Genomic DNA, 21,200 nt, shown 5'->3' with positions numbered 1-21,200 from the left:
TCTAGAAAAATTAAGACTCGCATTATCGAGCACAAGAGTACGATACGTAACAGATCCTCCACATACAGCCTAGCGACACATTGGACTAAGGAGTCACATACTATACCGCAACTAAGATTCACAGTGTTAGAATTGGTAGAAAAACACACAGGTATAGATCACAATAATGCATTATCACGGAGAGAGACATTCTGGATCAAAAAACTGGGTACCCTGATTCCGGGAGGGCTCAATGACCAGTATGAAATGTTACGCTTTCTATAGAGATCCATATGATGTCTGTAATTTGGAGTATAGGATTCATCAATGTAAAGCACTTTCCTTCGAGTTCAATGTTTGGTAATCCTCATATTGGTTGTTTAATGTTTAGATGTCAGAATTAGCATGTTCGTGTTAGATCTGTGATCGTGAGCTTTTTTTGATAAGTGGTAATTGGCATTGAGTAGAGCCCATTTGCTGCAGTATATTACTTATGGAATTGGTAAAGATTGTTTGTAACTAGCACTTTAAAAAATTCATTGTACATGATTAACACTACTTTCACTTGGTCTTAATTTCTTTCCAGCATCTCACTTATTTTCATTTTTTTATTTTCAATCTCTTGACCTCTTTCGGATTTTGATTTTCACTTTTTGCTTTTCCTATCGGTTAAACTTGCACACTACTCGATATACCATTAGAGGGACTATAGTGTAAACCGTTACTATTGGGTCGACATCCAGGGACAACACAATCCCTGTTCATTTAACACAAGTAGTTTTGTCCTTGAGTAAAGTTGTCAGATTCAAGTCTAGTTTCTGTATAAATCATGAAGCAGCCCCGGACCGGATGTTTAAACCGGAAGTGATTGGCAGGTCAGAGTCCAACGCACGTTGTGCGGATTAGGTAGGCGTCTTTGGGACAGCGGTATAGCCTGAAACATTTACGACTAGTTTAGTTTGGAATATTGAGATTATTTTCTTGATCTCCTTTAAGCTCGAGTATTTTGAAAACTAGAGAACAATCGCGGAAAGGCAACCCCACTAAGAGGAGAACTCGCTAATCTAATTTGGTAAGCGGTCGGAGATGTTGGTTTCATACAGTGTTTCCTATTGATTAAAATAGTTCAGCCATGAACCCGGGCTTCGATTGTTGCTTTTAGATGGGGTTACCACCATTACCAGCTATCACAGTAATTACATACGGTTGAGTTTAACAGTTTTACGGACAGGGTAAGTGAGAGTTGATAACTCTGAGACACTGAGGTGCATGCCTTTTTTGAATCTTCGTTGTTCAATGGGGATTCTGGATACGTTCACATTAGGACAGCCGAATGTCGTATTCCGTATTTCTATTCATTCTTACATCTAGTTCACAGTCAGTGAGGGCGCATGATCACACTCCTTCGGTGGTGGACCTCTGTAGCACGATTTGTAAATCTCCATTTTTCAATTTCTGTTCACGACTGCATTCACGGTCTTTTTGTAAACTGAATCGTTTATATCCCAAAACTTTGTGCACACCTTAAAACCATTTTCTGTTTCATATCTTGGAGAGTAGTGTTAAACCTAAACACTAACCATGTATATATACTTAATAATGTTAAGCAATTTTACTTTTTAGTGCCCGAAAACGGAACTGATGTGAAAAGTACCAGAAAAATCAAGATTTCAAATGTATAATAGTTATTTTGTGTATTCCCCTGAAGAAGGGTCCTATTAGACCCGAAATGCATAGGGATTTTTCTTTATAGATTTTTTGTTGATTCCTTTTCACACTTGTACAGAGCGCACTGACTAAAACATGATACTAATGTTTATACACTTGTTGAGATATGCATGTTTTTGACATGTTCATTGTATTGGAAATGTTCATAGTAGACTTGTTTATTTGATGCACTACTAAATCTGTTTGATAAACCTAATTGTTTATTTTTTATTGAATTGAAGAAAAAATGGGGGACTAAAGTTTTGATACTATTGATGAAATTACCCGAAACCCTAGGGACGCAGAGGGTGAGATCCCAGCAGACCTAGTTTTATCTAGGTCTCTACAGAGCGAGTTGTATAATTTAGCATAGATCGCCGTCTGGTGTTGGGCTCGGATGTTTACAGTTTGATTTTGTCGAAGAAGTCTTTGTTAGTCACGAGATAGGTGACTCCTTATGGTGACAGTGTGCATGGACATCGACTCCATCCCCAGATTGTTTTTCGCCATGAAGGGTAATGACTGGAGTTAGTAGGAAAGTAGAAAGGATGTCCATGTGTAATGTATCTAAGTAAGATAATACTGCAATGGATAAAGGTATCCGGGGAGGTGGGTGGGCGTATACAACTCTACAGCTCTACATGCCAAGACCAGATGCTACTTACCAGTATGCATTACTTTGAAAGTATTACCCCACATAAAATCATAGCTGATTATACCTTGAACTTAACATGTTTTAGGAATGGCATAACGTAAAAATTTAGATTTCAGTTGGAAATTAATTTTCACCTGGAATTTTCAATGAAAATAAAGAGTGCATTGCAAATTTAGTAATATATTAATGCATTTTCCCATCGAGGAATATGAGCTGGAGATTTTATACTTTAGCATAGATTATATAGCAATTTCCTCCTCAGCGTTGCCAACCTGCATCAGTTACAGTGGTCTGAAAAAGTGTTCTCAATACAGCCTGGCCCACACTAGCTTGTTGCTTAGCTTGCACATCTACACAATAGTATTTAGTGAAAGTGTGAGGTGTAGACCAAGTTGCTGCTTTGCAAATGTCATCTACGGGAATGTTCCCTAAGAATGCCATAGAAGCCCCTATTTTGCATGTGGAATGAGCTCTAGGGGGAATGGTTAGCGTGCATTTAGCTTTGAGACAGCATATTTGGATGCACTTAACAATCCATCTTGAAATTCCTGTTTTAGAGCTGGGATTTCCCTTGTGAGGTGGGGAGAAAGATACAAAGAGTTATCTAGTCTTTCTAAAAGGTTTACAGCCAGATGCATCAAACCAAAAAGTGCTCGCAAAAACAGCGATTAGCTATTTGCGAGCGCTTTTTGGCAATTTCCAGTGCATCAACCAAAAAGAACAAACTTGCAAAATACCGAATCGCTAATTTAGGTAAAAGATAATTTGCGATTCTATATTAGCGAGAAATCAAAAATGCGATAGCAAATAAGGAATCGCCAAAACAAAATCGCAATACAATGCATGAAAAATCGCAAATAGCGATTTCATCAAAATTCGCTATTTAGCAAGTGCAGATTAAGGGGAATCACAATCAGGAGGTAAAAAAAAAATCCTACTCACCTGCAAATCATCAGAAGGCTATTTAAACTGACCCATGAGGCTATAGTGGCCTTTTGCAATGGCAGCACTCTACGTGTTTGCGAGGAGGAGGAGGATCCTTGCAGCAGGCCAGCCCAGAAGGAGAATCCAGGAGAGAATCTTCCGCCTGCGCATCACTTTGTTGGGACAAACTGTTGAGCAAATATATGATAAGTACAGGCTGAATGCTGCAATGATTCACTACTTAATAGATGAATTGGACCCACTAATGCAGCGCCAGACACTTAGGACCCAGGTCATCCCAACTCATGTCCAGTTGCTATGTTGCCTGCACCTGCTTGCGTCAGGTAGTTTCCAGGATGTAGTGGCAGAAGCTGGAGGGGTATCACAAAGCTCCCTTTCGCGGCTCCTCAAATCCTTCCTGGCCGCCATGATGGCTCTGATCCACAACCACATCACCTTCCCCACAACACAACAGGAATTGACCCAAACTAAACTGGACTTCTACCAAGTTGCCCAGTTTCCACACGTGATCGGATGCATAGATTGCACCCACGTAGCCATATGTCCCCCAGCAGAAAATGAGTATATCTTCCGTAACCGGAAAGCGTATCACTCAATAAATGTACAAGCAGTGTGCAATGCAAAAAACATCATTACCGACCCCGTAGCACAATACCCTGGGAGCACCCACGATTCATACATCTTTCGCCATAGTGGCATACACACACGTCTGCTCAGGGGCGATTTTGGCGAAGGACGCCTGCTAGGTAAATTTCATACATATACTCATCCCTGATGTATGAAATGGCAATGTATACCTGACACTAACACTTTGCTTGTAACCCTGTAGGTGACAGTGCATACGCGGTGAGAAATGCTCTCCATCCTTCTAGGGACGCATCGGTAGTCACCACCAACGGAGCTGGTATTGTCAGAAATGAAAGACCTTGAGAGACATTTTCTTCTTGTGTCCACCATGTCGCTGCTTGAACAATGACTGGTGTTACTTGGACTACGTCTTCAACGGATCCCTCCGCTTGACGACATTGAAGATCGAGCTGTTCTTGCAACGGGCGCATTCTTCACCTGCAGTGGGGCACGAGGGGAATGCTAGATGACATTATGCCCAGCAATGACTTGTACCTGCGTACTGAAAGATACTTTCTTTTTATAAAGTCTTAGAAGAGAGACACGATCTTCCGTTGCCTTTCTTTGGAGGGAAACACCTTGTTCCTTTCCGTATCTAGTATTGCTCCCAAAAACGTGATCAGTTTTGTTGGTTGAAGGGTTGACTTTCCTCGTGTAGAGTCAAACCTAGTTTGGCAAACAAGTCTATGCAAGCCTTTGTTGACACTTGGGCTAGTGCTTCCGATGGTGCCTTGACTAACCAGTCGTCGAGGTAAAGAAATATTTGATGTTTTTGTTTCCTTAAAACAGCCGCCACTGGAGCCAGGCATTTTGTGAACACTCTTGGCGCTGACTTTAGGCTGAATGGCAGTACCTTGAATTGGTAATGTTCTCCGGCTACCATGAACCGAAGGTACTGTCTGTGTGAAGGATGGATAGAGACGTGAAAGTACGCATCCTGTAGGTCTAAAGTGGTCATATGATCTCCTGGTTTCAATAGTAGAAGGTTGTCCTGAAGGGACACCATCCTGAAAGACTGCTTTTTGAGATAGGTGTTTAGGGATCTGAGATCCAAAATAGGATGCCATTGAAGGATGTTTTTCTTGACCAGAAAACAATCGGGAATGAAACCCCTTTCCTTTTTGGGAGTTCGGCACCGGTTCTATCGCTCCCTTTAGGAGCATTGTCCGAATCTCCTTCCGGATTTGATGCATATGATTGACTTTTTGATGCATCGGTGGTGTACAAGGAGGTGTCTGTAGAAATTCTTAGAGTGTGACCGAATTGAATAATTTTGAGGACCCATTGGTCCGTTGTTATTTTTTGCCAATTTTGAAAATCTTTCCACCAAGGGGAGCATTTGATCTCAGTAGAGTTGGTGTAGCCGGAGGTCGAAGGTTGTCATTGTCCTCGGGTGTTGTCTTTCCCCTGACGACCTCCTTTGCCTCTTAGAGTCGATTTTGTATAACCTCCTGATTGTCGCTGTGTTTACTGCTGACGGTAGGGCTGAGATGAAGCGGAGTAAGAGGAATATCTCCCTTGCTGATATCCTCCTCTGTAAGATGATTGCCCTCTACCCTTAGAGCCTCGAAAAGGAACCTTTCTGTATTTCAGAGTTCCCAATGCTTCAGCAGTATCAGTATCCTTCTTGATACTCTGTAGTGTGTCATCAACATGCTTGCCAAATAAATATTCCTGTTGAAGGGAAGGTCTAAGATCTTATTCTGAACCTCTGGTCTAAAAGCCGTCGCTCTTAACCACCCTTGTCTGCGCAGAAGTGCTGCTCCTCCCAGAGACCTAAATGCTGTGGTTGCTATATCCATAGCGCAATCTATGACTTCTGCCGAAGTTCTCTCACCCTCCAGAATAATTTTTCTGGCTTCTTGTCTCTCTGGTTCTGGTACACGGTCAATATATGGTGAAAGGTCGCACCACATTTGCCTGTCATATCTTCCCAGAATAGCGAGGGCATTTGCAGCTTTTACCAGTAGAGCCGACATTGAGGAAAATCTCTTCCCTGCGTTGTCCAGTCTCCTACCTTCTCTGTCTGGTGGTGCCGTATTTGGAGCTGACGGATTTCTCGATTTCTGTTGCGCCGCCTGTGTAATAACTGAGTCTGGTTTGGGATGACCCAAAAGACACGCTGGAGCATCAGCAGGCACTTTATATTTTTTGTCCAGTCTGGCGGGCACTGGAGTCACTCGAGCTGGCGTTTCAATAACCTTTAGGTCTTCTCCCCAAATATGACTTACAATAGGTAAGGACCGAACAGATCTTCGATAGAGTTTCTTAAAGTCATATAAGAAACATTCTGCTTTATCTTCCACCATGGTAAGTGCAAATCTTTTGGTGGCCCTTTCCATTAGGTTATGAAAACCACCAATGTCCTCTGGTGGAGAGTCCACCGATTTCGGTGTAGGAGTCGAAGGTGAAGGAATGATATAATCGTCCCACTCTCTGCTAGGGTCCGTAATCTCTCCATCTTCATGGTCATCATCCGTGGCATCTAGATCCTGCTGAGATCTTGGTGGTGGAGATCTAGGAATGGGCTCAGGCAAGATCTCCCTCCTTCGCACTGGTGTACCCGGTACAGAGGGTGGTCGAGGCGTAAGCTTGGGAATTTCCTTAGAGGCCTGAGGCACCGGATATCTTCTTCTATAATCTTCTAACATGCCTTGTAGATCCTTCAATAAAGAAGACGGTACACGTGTCATCTCCTCGTGATGCTCCTGGTGGTATTGTTGCTGTTGTTGGGGATGACCTTAAAATACCTCATACTCTTCCTCCGAGTCTTCCTCCTGGTATTTCCCCCTTAACTGCGATGGGCTACTTAGCATATCCAAAAGGACCACCTTCATCTTCGTCCTCGGAGTCCTCTTCTTCTAGAATGTGAGAAGGAACTAATGGAGACACCTTACATGGAGATGTAATCTCTGGTGTTATTGTTCTTTTCCAGGATAAAAACCTCTTTTCTGGGGGTTTTTCCCTCGTCGACGAGCCCGTCGCCGTCGACATCATCTTCGTCGACGCTATTGTCGACGTTGTAGTCACCATCGACGTTGTCGTCGTCGACGCTCCCGTGGTCGTTGCCGTCGTTGCCGATCTCGACGACGATGTGGATGTAGCCATGGTCGTCGATGCCGTCGTCGACGAACGGGTCGTCGATGCCGTCGTCGACGGAGGAAGTGTCGACGGCGTCTTCGCAACAGCCTTTACCTCATGCTTCGTCGACGATGTCTTTTTCGTCGTCGATGTCATTTTCCTCATCGACGTTCCCGTCGACGGTGTAGACCTTTTCTCTTTCTCCTCAGAAGGTGTAGAGGTTGGCTTTTTGATAGTAATCTTGACCCTGGGAGGAGATTTTGAAGGCTCTGAGGCAGTTTTCTTTACCTGTTTCACCTCTGAAGCAGAACCCTTCTTCTCCTTAGCTTTGCCTGAAGGAGATTTTGAGGGACTGCGCCCTGAAGAACCTGGAGGGGTCTTTTTTGGGGCCTTCTCAGGTCTCTCACCTGAGGTATGAGCCTGAGGAGATCTGCTCCTTTTTTGACATCTCCTAGACGAAGATGACTCCTCCTCACTATCCCTTCAGAGGATTTCCTTCCTGGCTTTAACCTTCTGAAGCCAAAGCAGTAGTCTTCCCTCACGATCCCTCAAGGTTTTATTTGAGAAGGTTCGACATACCTTACAATCCTTTGCTTGATGGTCTGGATAGAGGCAGTATATACAGTCTTTATGTGGGTCATCTGTATAAAGTCTTTTTTTAGAGCAGGTGGCACAAGCTCTAAATAATCCTTTGTTCTCCTTGTCAGCCGTGGTAGAAGAAAAAGGAACTTCAAATAAGGAAAACTGGAAAAAGAGAGAACCTCAAATCCCAGTCGAAGTGAGTAGAATTGAAGAGTTTGAGCAAAACTTAAAGGAGACTCCCTAGCACAACATGCAGTAGAAAATCTGAGGGGTAAAAGGTTCTCTCAGCAGTGTTCTAGAGGGTGAGGAGCTCTGATTGGTTCAGGGAAAAGTTTGGTCCTTTTTACATAACAAGTGTAATGCGTTGCAAAAGGAAAATGGGCCTAGGCCTCTTTCAGTTTGCTATACTGCTAAGCATTTTTTTTTATATACCCTAGACTGCCATCTCGACGACGGGGAATGATTCAGGCATGTGAATCTATGAAAGCTCCGATACTGGAGTAAACTTCCTAGCCCTTTGATCTATTCAACTAGGAATGTGTGTGTGTTAAATAACTCCCGCAAAATGAGGAAGGTACTCTCCTATCTAGACCAATAAAGTGCGTATTGCACTCTTGCAGGAGACACACTTTGCACAAAGGATTGCTTTCCACACTTTGCACATAGGATTAGGTTTGTTTACTAAAATGCGGGTTGCACGCAGGTTGTTCTCTTCATATTCAACCTATGCTAGAAGAGTGGTCGTATTAATAAAACACAGAATACCTTACAGTGAAGTGGGCTCTTCCACAGATGATCGTGGGCGATACGCTATCACATGGGGGAGAGCAGCCTTTTAACAGTAACATACGTCAATTGATGGGTGATGCTGAGATTAGGGCGCACTGTGCATCCTCTGCGCGGAAAGTTGGCAGCCCCCCGAGACTCTCTTAGACCTGGTCTTCACAGACAAGCTAAAGGGGGAAATAGTGGAATTCTTTTAAAAGAAACAAGTGGTCGGCAAACTCGATTGGCACTGTCTAGGAGGCTTTAACGGTCACTATTCCTGGCGACTGCCTAGCCAAGTACAGAAGACTCCTTCCTCTCTGTGAAGAGACCTAGAGTGATTAGAGAGGGAATTCAATGTCCTAGAAATTGCACTGACCGAGGGGGTGCAGGGGAATGTCCTAGAACAAATTAGAACTTAAAATACTGATTTCAGAGGTGTGGCAGAACATGAGTGCAAATACAGGGATAGATATGCATGTGCCAGAAGCTATAGAAAGAGGTAGAGGCCAGGGACATCATTAGCTGCACTGATTAAACCCTCGAAATCCGCAAATGACATAACGGAGATAAAAAGCACACAAGGAGTAACATACCGGGATCCAGTGGGAATCCTGAATGTATTCTTAGACTACTATAAAGCACTTTACACACCTTCTGCTTTTGCGTCTCAGGAAGCCCTATCCCATCTTAAGGCACTGGCATCAGTGGCTGCTCGCATAGGGCATGCTGCGGGTTGGTGGAGCGGGGCAGGGTGGGGGGGGGTAGTAAACTCAGACATACGACGGAACGGAAGATACCTTTCTCTGTTCCGTCGTATGTCAGAGTTTACTACCCCTCCCCCGCCTCACCGCCCAGCAGCATGCCCTATGCGAGCCGCCACTGGTTGGCACTGGGATGGCTTAGTGATGGGCACAGGCTTTTCCTGGAGCAGCTGTTTATATTGGACGAAATCTTGATGGTTATAGGATCACTGCCCACCTGTAAAGAGCCAGGAATGGCTGATATTCCAGCAGAATCCTAGAAGTGGTATGATCTGCATTTAGCTCCCAAACTACTGGCAGATCATGAGGAGGTCTGACAGACCGAGACACTGCCGCGAACCATGCATGAAGCAGTGATTCTCAACATCCTGAAGCCAGGCAAACCCCAACCCTATGTGACTCCTATCACCCGAAGTTGCTACTCAACTACAATTTTGAAATATTGCCAACATTGAAAGCAAATCAGATTGCGCTCTTTATATCCCACTTGGTCTGGCCAGACAAGTTGGGGTTCGTCCCGGGGCACTCCATAGTGTGACTATGCACACCTGTGATATTTCTTGATGCCACCAAGGCATTTGATCCCCTAAAATGGGACAGTCCTCGAGAGAAAGGACGTGCCCCACCCTTTCATGGGATGGATACAGCTCTTGTATTATAAGTCCATGGCAAGAATCTGCATGAATGGGGAGCTGTTGGAGTCTTTCGAGCTGGTGCACACAAGGCAGGGATGTCACCTTTCACTGCTTTTGTTTGTGCTGGGAGTGGAGCCGCTGGTAAACAGGCTCCAGCAGCTCTCCCCCAAACAATAGCTCAGATTTGCAAGCAGGAACATTCACATCACGTTGTACATATGAAAACCCAATGTAAGTCTAAATATAACTCTGCATGAGTTCATATGATTTGCCATATACTTCGGTATACACATTAACTGGGAGAAATCTTGGATATTCTCGTAAACTTCAAATACCCCGAAATTCAAGCTAGGTTTCCCACTACGTTGGTGTACTGACGAGCTTAAATACTTTGGCATCTAGATACCCTGGGGCAGAGAGGTAGTGATGTGGGCAAACTATGGCACCACGCTTGCCACCATCACTGAACAGATCCCCAGGTGGCTATCACTCCCGCTCTCCCAGGCAGGTTATATAGGGCTAATCAAGATGTTGTTGCAACCAACACTGGTCTACTCATTTTTGATTTTACCACTCCTATTTACGGGAACCTTTTTTCCGAGAACTTAAGATTCAGGTGGGTCGCTTGCTCTGGGCCTCGAAGCAGCCTCAAATAAAATGATAAACCCTTAGACTGTCATGCCATAAAGGCGGGTTTGAAGATCCAGGCCTGGAATTCAACTATCTCTGTGCCCGGGCAATCTTTGCATACCACTGGAATCAACTCACATCCATCCTTTCTAACCTGGCAGTGAAGTCAGATCACATGATGTAATTCCTGCCACAGTCCTATATAGGAGCACCACTCACCACCAACCATAGACACTACACTACATTGAAATGCATCATTAGAGCATGGGACAGAAAGAAGAGAAAGACCGGGGGAGGTGCCCTTTATTCCATGCTATTACTACTAGGAAATCCCTCATTACTACCAGTCACACTTGAGCAGTTAGCGCAATCCCAGTTACAAGAAAGGGGTCTGTGACACTGGGAGGACTTGTGTAGACAAGGCAGCTTCTTGACCCTGGCGTACTACCTGGGAGATAACCGGGGACTCATCTGGTGGTATTTAGATATCACCACATTAAGGGTAAATGCAGTAGCAGGATTCCAGAACGAGCCTTCAGTGTTTGCCATCCTGACTGCCAAAACTACTAGGCATCTAGTTCAAAGCACTCTACCACAAGGCCCAGGAAGAAATGGTGGCCCCAACTCTGGGGGCTAGGAAAAGCTGGGAGGAAGAACTAGGCCATGCAATTTCAGATGAGGTATGGAAATATGGCTGTATGCAAACTGGTCAAGCATCATCTATCAGTAAGCTCCGCATTATAATCTCAAAATGTCTGCAGCGAGCCTACTATACTCCCAATAAGCTATAAAGATATAAAGATATGGTGTAAGAGAAGATGACAGATGCCTGCGATGTGGTGGGGTAAACATGGGATTCCTCCAACAACCATGGCTAAGATGATCGATTGGAGCGCCTTTTGGGCTATGTCAAAATTGTTGAAGCATCATACAGGCAACCAGTGGCTTTGGTCATCTAGTTGGGCAAACGACTGGTGGCCACCAAATGGGGCTTGGGATGAGCCACTAAATTCATGCAATTACTTGCAGACATGACATTTTGTAACAAGCAATTCGAATTGTACACAGAGATGCTACACCCGCCCTCACGACCTAAGGATATATGGCAGCCTTTTAGAACTTACCTCCTGCAGGGATCCACGTATTGGTGCGGGGAGTGGGTTAATATGCTGGTGGTGATAGAGAGCCCTAAACACAAAGTGCATAGGGTGCTGGTCTGCTTCCTATTTGTACTACAGTCACACTGTCTGTAATACCACACCTGCCTGTCCCTCGTAGTAACCCAAGCTGTACAGTGCTGTAGCACTAGGGTGACCAGATTTTTAAAATTAAAAACGGGGATGGGCACAGACATAGAAATAGGACTAAATGTCTTATTAGGTCTCAGGGCTTCTTATTTACAAATAAATATATATTTTCACATTACTTTACCGCATGTACTGTGAAGAGCTCCAGGGTTCAGCTACTGGTGGGCCTGGCCTTGCCCTATAGCCTCTGCAGCCCCAATTCACATTGATTAACTCCTGCTGTGCTGCTTAAATGATGCGAAGCAGCACAGCAGGAGAGTTTCAAGAATTGAAGTTTCTAAGATAGCCGGTCGAAATGTAAGCCTGAACAACACTGTAATTAAGGTGCAGGTTCACCTGATCCTGCCCCTGCCTTAAAAACCGGGACATTTCTTTAAATAACCCAGGCACTATCCAAAATCCGGGACATTTCTACAATTTGGAGGAAAGTGTCAGGACAAGGGGACACTTCAACAAAAACCGGGACCATCAACGGAAATCCGGGATGGCTGGTCCCCCTATGCAGCACACAACTTGCTTATAGACCACTGTACATGTTATTTACCTCTCTCAAGATTGTTATGCCTTTCACAGCATTGTATGTGCGGTCTTGTACTGTTGGTGTGGAAGTTGAGTTAAATACTAAATAAAACAAATATATTAAAAAACTGAAGGATACATTACAGATGGACCTACCACTAGTTCTTGAACTTACAGGGGATGTACTTGTCAATAAAGACCACAGACTTGTCCCTGATTCCGAACAAAGAACTTTTAAAATATCAAGTATGAGAACCTCCAGAAAAAGCAATCTTACAGAAATTGTCATTTTGGGATTTCTGGGGCTGGTCAATCAGATTTAAGTGGTTCCATGTATTTCCTAGGGAATGAAAATAAATAGCCAAGCAAGAGCTTAAGTATATTATGCACTCAGTGCATAAGAGAAGAAATAATGGCATTACAGTAAAAAAAAAAAAAAAAAGAAAAATCAATAAAAAACTACAAAGAATCAAATACAAAAATATGTGGCTGCAATATCAAGTTGTCACATAACATTTATTGTAAGTTGGCACCAGCCGCAGTCGATAGTTTAAGAGACTATGTGTTCTACAGTAAGTTCACTGGCTCAAAAAATAAGCTTTAGTCCGCTTCACGAAGACAGGCGTGCCCGGTTCCTTACCTTTTTGGGTGAGAGTGGCTATTCAACAGCTTGCTATACAGAAGTCTCTCAGATTGCAAAGCTTTATTAAGGGTGCATCTCTCAGCAACAAGCTTCTCCAACATGAGAACAAGCTGATAATAAAAAACAGTATGATAAAAGTTTAGGCAGCAACTTCATTCAATTTAATTTCATTATAGTAGATATACATCAGTTAAAAAAAATAAAAAAAATTGCGGCGTGTATGAAGGAAATGTGCTTATGTTTAATACTTTGGATTCCACACTTACACCTGAACACATTACCTACCCACTCATTCCTTTTCCCTTGAAGTTTTAGGTCTGACTTGAAAGTACGGCTGTCTGCCAGACTTATTGTTACCAATTCTTAGAACATACATGGTGAGCTTTGGGACCGCCCACAGCAGTATTTCTCTCACTTCATGCTATTGGTTGTTAGGTGTATCCATCTGTTTTCTAGGGAGTGCTTGCTTTGAAAGGCAGGAAGGGCTATTTTACAACTCAAAAGTGCACAATAGTCACATATTAAATTATTTATCTTATAGATGTACAAAATACAGGAAGCAATTGTTTTTTATTTCCCACTGCAGCGGTTTTCTATAATATTTTATTCAGTACTCAAAATGGAAGCCAGATCTATCAACATTTGCCAATGCTTATTTGATAAGAGGTTTTTCACTCTACCTTTCTATTTTCTTTCCCACTTTTGATGTATACGTACTCCATTTCCTTTTGTAACTCACTTTCACCACTAACCTCTTACCTATATAGTTTGATATGAGCAGTACATTTCTCTTGTCATGTTACTTCATTTTCTCCACTTTAAAGATAAGTTATTTACCTTCAGCAGCGCCTTTTTTGGTAGAGACTAGACTCTATCCAGCTACGGATTCTGTACCTGGTAAATATACAAGGTGTCAGACTGGATCTGGAAACATTCAGAGAAATTCCCTCACGCCTCAGTAGGTGACATCTTGTGGGTACGTGAAGGATCTGTACATAAAAAGGCGTGACCTCCATGTTCTGACCTCAGTTTTATTTTTTTAACACTCTGTCCATGTCAACTTGATATGGAACCCATAGAAATTATCATGTGACAGTCTTCAGATGTTTTCAATTGATGGGACCTAATTAATGGGCAGTAGGAGTCCATTCCATAGAAAGGGGAGGAGGGTAGCATAGTGAAGAATCTGTAGTTAGATTTATAATCTACCAGAAAAGGCATTACCAAATGTAAGTAATTTATTCGTCTGATAGCGACTTCTAATTGCAGACTCCTTACCTTGTGAATAAATAACAACGCAGTACCTCCCCAGCTGATGGGTCTGTGGAATGGCTCTGACCAGAAAATTCCACTAGACCTGGCTATCCAGGAAGTAATGCTTAGTGAGTGTTTGGAGGGACGTCCAAATAGCCTGGCAGAAGTCCAAGACATGCACACCACGCGCTAGTGCAATGGTAGCAGCCTTTGCTCTGGTGGAATGGGCATGCATAGTACGATCCATCATGAGATGATTCTCTGTTGCGCTACTTTTAGTTTCGTAGCCCTAGAAAAAATTATAAAAAGTTGGTCCCCTGTCAGTATTCCAGTGAATGATTAATATAGAGGAAAAGGGCTCTTTTGGGTTAAGGCGATGTAGTCGGTCATCCTCCCTGAAGGAAAGAGCAGATGCAAAGAAAGCTGGTAAGGTGATGGATTATCCTTTGTGAAAAGTCATGACTACCTAGAGGAGAAATGCTGCTTTTGTTCGAAGGACCTATTTGTCTGGAAAGAACGAAGTGTGTGGTGGTACCACAGACAATGCCTGCAGTTCACTCAATTCCCTAGCCAATGTTATGGCAATGAGGAAAACTATTTTGATGTTTGACAGGCAAAGAGGACAAATGTGCAACAAGCTCGAAAGGAGTGCACATGAGATAGGTGAAAACCAAATTAAGGTCCCACTGTGGAATCAGACATGTGGGTCTATCCATTCAAGAAGAGCATCACAATTGGTGATTTGAAGAAAGGTCGATCCAGTAAGCATAGAAAAGCCAAAAGGACAGGAATATAACCTTAAACTGTGGTCACAGTGAGGCCTGGCTGTGCCAGTGAAAGAGAATACAGAAGAATGTAGGGTAAACGTGCTTGCAAGTGTTAAACAGGACAGAAGAACACAAAGAAAAAACTTCTCCCAGTGTCCTGCATATACAATTTTCGTAGATGGACGCCTGGCTGTCAGAATAAGACCAACCACTTCGGGAAGGAATTGAAAAGTCATTAACTGTGGTCGGTCAATCTCCATCTGGCCAACAGTTCAAGGCACCACACTCGCATTGCCCAGTCCAGTGTCACTAGGATGACTTTGGCCCGGTCTCTTCTGATCTTTTCACAGTAATCTTGGAAAGGGACGGGAAGTAAGGAATATAAGAGTCCCAAACTCCAGAGTAGGTCAAAGGTGTCTTCTTATGAGGACTGCCTTGGGAACTCCAATATGTAAAAGTTTTGACCATGCATGTTTTAGGCAGTAGCAAATAGCATCGAGCCAGGATTCTCCCCATTGCTAGAAGACCTCAGAGTGTAACTGCCATTCATAATCCAGCAGCCAAAGGTGGCTGAGATTGCCTGGCGTTGCCTTCAAAGATGCTGCCAGGTGTGGTACTATCCGGGAAAAGCCCTGAGCATTCAGCCACTTCCAGAAATGTAGAGTCTTCTGGCAAAGGATCAAAAATCCCACACTGCCTTGTTTGCTGCTGTTGGCAGTTGTGTTGTCTGTGAGCAGCTGTACCCATTTCCCGTTGATGGTTGGGAGGAACACATTCAGTGCCAAGCGTATTGCTTCCAACTCCAGCAAACTGATGTGGGGGTGAGCTTCTGCCAGAGATCAGAATCCTCTGATATTCAACTCTTCCAGGTGACCTTCCCCAACTCAGCAACAATGAATCCATCACAATTGTTAAATCGGGGTAAGGAAGGTAGACCTCACCGATACCCAGGCTGCAGGTTGAAACATCGGGATCATAGCCCCAATGCCCTGAACTTTTGGGGTGGAGAAATGGCTTGGAAAAGTATGTATCCAGGTTCACTTGATCAAAGGAGACCTGCTGTGAAGTAGTCAGGTGTGACTTTGGCATGTTGATGGAGAAATCAAACAATGTCAACCGGTCGGCCTCCATCTGGAGGTAATTTATTACTGTTCCAGGCAAGCCAGACTTCAGCAACCATTACCGAGGTGTGGGAAGACTGGTATTCCTAACCTTTGCATATAAGCCGCACCCACCACCATCACTTTTATCAACACCTGAGGTGCACTGACCAGGGGAGAACTAATTACTTGAAATGCTGTTGGCCTACCTGATACAGCAGACAGCATCTCTGGGACTGCCAGATGGGGATGTGAAAAAAGGCATACTGCAAATTGAGCGCTACCATCCAGTCTTCTGAATTCAGAACAGTTAGTAACCAGAGTGAGCATTTTGAACTTGTCCTTCTGAAGGAAGAAGTTCAGAGGGCGGAGGCCTAGGATGGGCCTCGGTCCATTGTTCGGTAACAGAAAAGAACTGGTGTAGCAAACAGGCCAAATATATGTGCTGGGACTACCTCTACTGCTCCCTTGCTCAAAAGTGTCAGAACTACTTATTGGAGAATAGATAAATCAACTTCCAGGAGATTTGCCAGTGTGTGTGGCACATCTGGTGAGACACACAGGAAGGGTAGGAAATACCTATGTTCTACGATCTAGAGCACCATGGGTCGGACGTGATGCTCCTCCAACGAAGGTTTAAAGGTGACGTGACCTCCTAAGTGTGGATTTGTGGCAGCTGTGGGAAGGGGAGTTTGGTGTTTGGGTAAAACGTCTCTGGGGGCTTGGTTGCGTTCAGCCTCTTCCGCTGCTTCCACCTTCAAAGGATAGGGAGATTTGCTGCTGCTGAGGTTTATATTAGCGCCTCTGCTGGTACCCCCATCCAAAGCCTCCAAAGGGGCGAGTGATATGGAGAAACTGGTGTGCAGGCACACCTAAGTCAAAAGAGCAAGCAGCAGCCTTGCTCTCTTTGAAGCGTTTTACGGCCGTATCCCGCCTTTGCTTTAATAAGGTGAGAATTGTTGAATGGCCTTGTCCACGAGGGACAACTGGATGTTTGAAGAGAAGCCTGTGGAGCATATCCAGGCACGGCACCTTAGCACCACACTGGTGCCGAATGCTCTACCCACCCAGTTAGTCACGTCCAGGCCAGACCTGATGGCTTATTTTGCCACAGCTCTACCATCCCAGGTGAGTTGTTACAATGTGACTCGGATGTCAACCAAGACAGCTTGCAAAACCTCTGGAACTTTGTTCCACAGTGCGTGAAAATACATCAATAGGAAACGAAAGGGCTTTATTGATCTTAGAGCAAGGCAGGTGGACGAAAGCATGCGTTTTGCAAATGGTTTCATTAGCTAACTAAAATCTCTGGGGCGGGATGTTGTATCTGGTTCACCGGAAGCAGATCTATGCTGCCTTGCCACTTGTTTACTATCTGGCGGGCAAGATCCTGACTTAGCCCAGGTGCCTATCAGCACATCAATCAATGCCTCACTGAAGGGCAGAAAAGGTTCCTGACTTGTTTGTATGTGGTCAGGACTTCAGTGAGAAGATTAGTTTTGACCTCCGCAGGTGGCAGAATGAGGTGTAAGACTTCCACTGCCCTTCTAAACACTGTTGAGAATGAGGTAGAGTCCTCTGTTGCCATAGCAGGGTTTGGTGATTGCAGGCCAATTTCTTTGAGGGTCTCTAGCCCACTGGCTGTAGGTTTGTAAAAATGTCATCATCAGGATAAGTATCACCTTGATCATTATCATCTGCAGTATATGAAGCATAGTCTGGGTCAGAGTGGTGACCAGGTAAAGGATTAATTTCAGTGTGTGATAAAACCATCGGATCCAAGCCCGGTGCTAGGAACATCAGGATATTGTCCGGGGTTGTCAATCTGGGCATCCTAGGAAGCGCCGGACATGGCATTGTCCTCGGAGCTAAAGCCAACGTCGCAGCTGGTCATGGAGTAAAAGAGGACTGCAAGCGAGTGGAGCGGTCTGTGCAAGGGACGAATCCAGCGATTGGAACCCCACTTGTATCCTCATCGGATTCCAAGGAGCTCGAAGGAGCTCCAAAGTTATCTGGTGAAACACCAAATATTTTGTCCAAGGCCAAGCAAATGTCTTGGAGCTGGTGGCATCACAATCTGTTGTGGTTTAGATTGGATCTGGACTAGGCGAAGTGTCAGTTTCCAAAGCGGAGGCCGACTTCGTGGCCTGAAGGTGCCTGCAGTATTTCATAACTTGAAATGGTGGGAATGGCGGGATGAAGAGGACCCATGCTTTGATATTTTATGTTTCCTATTGGATTTGCAGCACTTTCCTGGGCCTTGTGATCTTGACGACAGCAGGCCACAGAAGTAACCTCTGAAGTAAGAGCGATATCGACTTTTACTGCGACACAGAACCAAAACATTTGTGACCACATGACAGTCTTACTAACAAGTTAATAGAGCACTTGATCCTGTTCTCATTATACAGAAGCAAGTTAGCTTAAGCATCAAGTACTTTTACACATAAAAGGACAATCACAAATACTAGTAGAACATTTCTCCAATTTAAAAGAGAGTTCAACTGCTTGCAAGTAAGAGAAATATTCACAGTCAGAGACAACCTCTCCACCCATCGATCAGCACTACAATTTAAAAAAAAATCTAATTTAAGATGAAAGTGGCATGGAATGAATTAGGAAAGGAATTAGTTAGATCTTATATAGGTTGCGAATAGACGGCGAGCCTCCCTACCTCCTGAGATCGGTTTCCAAAGCAGTCTTGGCCTTGTAACTCCAGAATGGTCACCTTCTCTCTAAGTTTCAGGACTTCTTGTGTCAGACTTTCCACTACTGGAACTTCCTCCGGGTTAACCAATTGTACTTGCAGATCCTAAAAGTTAAAACCAGTATGTTTAAAATTATTTTGACAGCAAACGTTCCATTTACATCAGAACAAGTTAACTGTTCTTCAGGGTCTAGACAGCTACACAGTTTAGTCTACAAGAGGTGCATGAATCATAAAAAAGCTCAGTGTGTTGTACATTACTTTTCAGATATTCCTGGATGAAATTAAAAAGATACTTGCCAAAAGGCAAAAGGTACGCTCACATCTAACAAGGCAGTTAAGGGCAAAACATGAGTGGGAATACATAGGTCCAATGCCGGACTCTGATTCACATGGAGGGAGGTAAGGCCGAGATATTGAAGAGATTCTCTGAATCCCTCTACTCTAAAGATACAGTCTGTGCCTCTCTACCACTAAACTACATGAAAGAGGTCACAATTGCCCGGTTTTCAGAGGCTCAACAGGCAGAGCTAGAAAAGCCTATATGAGTGGAGGAGGTCCAAATGGCTATTGACAGCACAAATCCCAAGGCCCAGACAGGCTAACAGCCCAAGTCTACAAAACCTTTAGTGTGGATCTGAACCCCCCCTTTCACCTCCCTCTTTCACTCTTTAAGAGAAAAACATGCAGTCCCCCCTCAATGGAGGAGGCACTCTTTACTGTTCTTCCTAAATCTGGGAAGGCCCCCAGATTATGTGCCTCATTCTGGCTGATTGCTTTGTTAAACATAGATGCAAAGCTTTATACCAATATTCTAGCTAACAGACTGGAAGGTATTCTTTCAGATTTGATACACCCTGATCAATCAGGATTTATAAAGGGGAGACAAACTCCTGGTAATGTAAGACGAGTGGTCCACTTGATTATGAACGTAGAGAAGAAGAACATTTCTGCAGTGCTGTTGGCACTTGATGCCCAAAAGGCATCTGACAGGGTAGATTGAACACTTCTTGTCTCTACTCTTTGCCTCCACGGACAGGGGGATAAGTATGTCTTGATGATTCAAGCTAAGTATGCTAATCCCAGTTTAAGGGTTATGGTCAATGGGACAGTCTCGGAATTGTTCTTCCTAGCAAGGGGTACACGACAGGGGTGCCCTCTATTTCTTTCAGGGCCTTCCAGTAGAAGTCGACAATCAATTTGTTTCTTTCTCTGCGCTCCCAAATAACCAAATTTATGTGTCAAAATCGTAGTGCCCGATTGTCTACAAAATTATTGCAACTCCCTAAACAGAAAGGAGAGCTCACTTTTCTGAACTTAGTGTACTACAGAGCTGCACAACTCCAGGTGATTCTGAAAGGTCCTTGAGAGAGTCAGAGAAGCCCTGGCTCCGCATGGATAAGGTGGTTACAGGTAGGAAGGAATATATGGCAACTTATTTAAAAAGCTACAGACTGTAGACTCCCGAATGTGTATTTAAGCACTCCTACTAGAACAACCTTAAAAGTAAGGGGTGTGTCTACCCAGCAGAATTGTCTTACAACCTTACCCTTCCCGTATTCCTACATTCAGTTTTAATAAGGCATTCCCACCAGCATTTACACAGGGAGCCTTTGACTTATTGAGGGAAGGAGGATGTCTCACTATTTCGGACTTGTTCCATGGGTGGGATATACCTTTAATTTGCTAACTGCGGCAGGGGCTTTAATTTACCTAACTTGTGGAGATTTCACTATAACCAACTGGTCCATTGGTTACGCAGACTGAGTACAGACAAACAGCCACTAGGGATCTACTCCTGATTGGGCAATGTGTGCGCCAAGGTGGGGGATCTAAAGAGACCATTTCATTTCTCTACACACTTCTTACTGCACCGGCCACCACTTTTAGCCCAAGATATAGGACCTTTTCGGAAAAGGGTTTGGGCGACTCAATCTCCACAAAAAAGACAGGTTGTTAGGTCTACGAGAGGACTGTAGGAACCTGGCTCTCTATTTACTATACCAAAGTGTCATAATACCAAAAGTCATAAAGTTAGACTTTTGTCTCAGATTGTCTTTATGAATTGGGCCCAGCATGTGTATCTACTGCCACACCTGCCTTGAACATTTTCTTTCCAGCCATGCATGCTTTTTAAAAAAATATGTTTTTATTGTATTTCTACTGTAGATAAATCACCAATGACAGTACAGTCCAACTTAGCATTCACAGTACATATTAAAAGGTGGATCATTTGTCGACCTACAGGTCGTAAACACATTAAACTTAAAACAACAACAATGCAACCTTTAACTAGGTCCTTAGATGCCTGCCCCCATCTTTGCTTGCTCAGTATTGCTTACAATTCTCTTCCGGCCACTGTGGTGGCCGCGCGTACCCCAACCATGCATGCTTCACCTGCATTACTAAACTTAGCACCTTATTACATTTATCAGCGCTGGAAAGAATAGTGAAGGACTAGTACCATGTATCAATTCATAAAAGAGACAGAGTCAGAATGGTCTCAGAGTGGCCTATGAGCACTACTTTTAAA

General features: G+C 43.9%; 1 protein-coding gene across 6 annotated transcripts in view; it reads right to left on the bottom strand.

Moving 5' to 3' along the window:
• PDE4DIP (phosphodiesterase 4D interacting protein) overlaps positions 1-21,200 on the bottom strand; it is a 1,524,691-nt gene that overhangs the window by 691,458 nt on the left and 812,033 nt on the right. For all 6 annotated transcript variants that reach the window (XM_078686955.1, XM_078686929.1, XM_078686947.1 and 3 more), the window contains 2 exons: positions 18,635-18,772; positions 12,837-12,949 (listed from right to left, as the gene is read on the bottom strand). In XM_078686955.1, coding sequence (XP_078543081.1) covers positions 12,837-12,949; positions 18,635-18,772 — 251 coding nt within the window. The remainder of the gene's footprint in view (positions 1-12,836; positions 12,950-18,634; positions 18,773-21,200) is intronic.

Source organism: Lissotriton helveticus, chromosome 1_1 (genome assembly GCF_964261635.1).
Source record: "Lissotriton helveticus chromosome 1_1, aLisHel1.1, whole genome shotgun sequence".
NCBI classification, from domain to species: Eukaryota; Metazoa; Chordata; class Amphibia; order Caudata; family Salamandridae; genus Lissotriton; species Lissotriton helveticus.
This window is presented reverse-complemented; position numbering and strand designations above follow the sequence as displayed.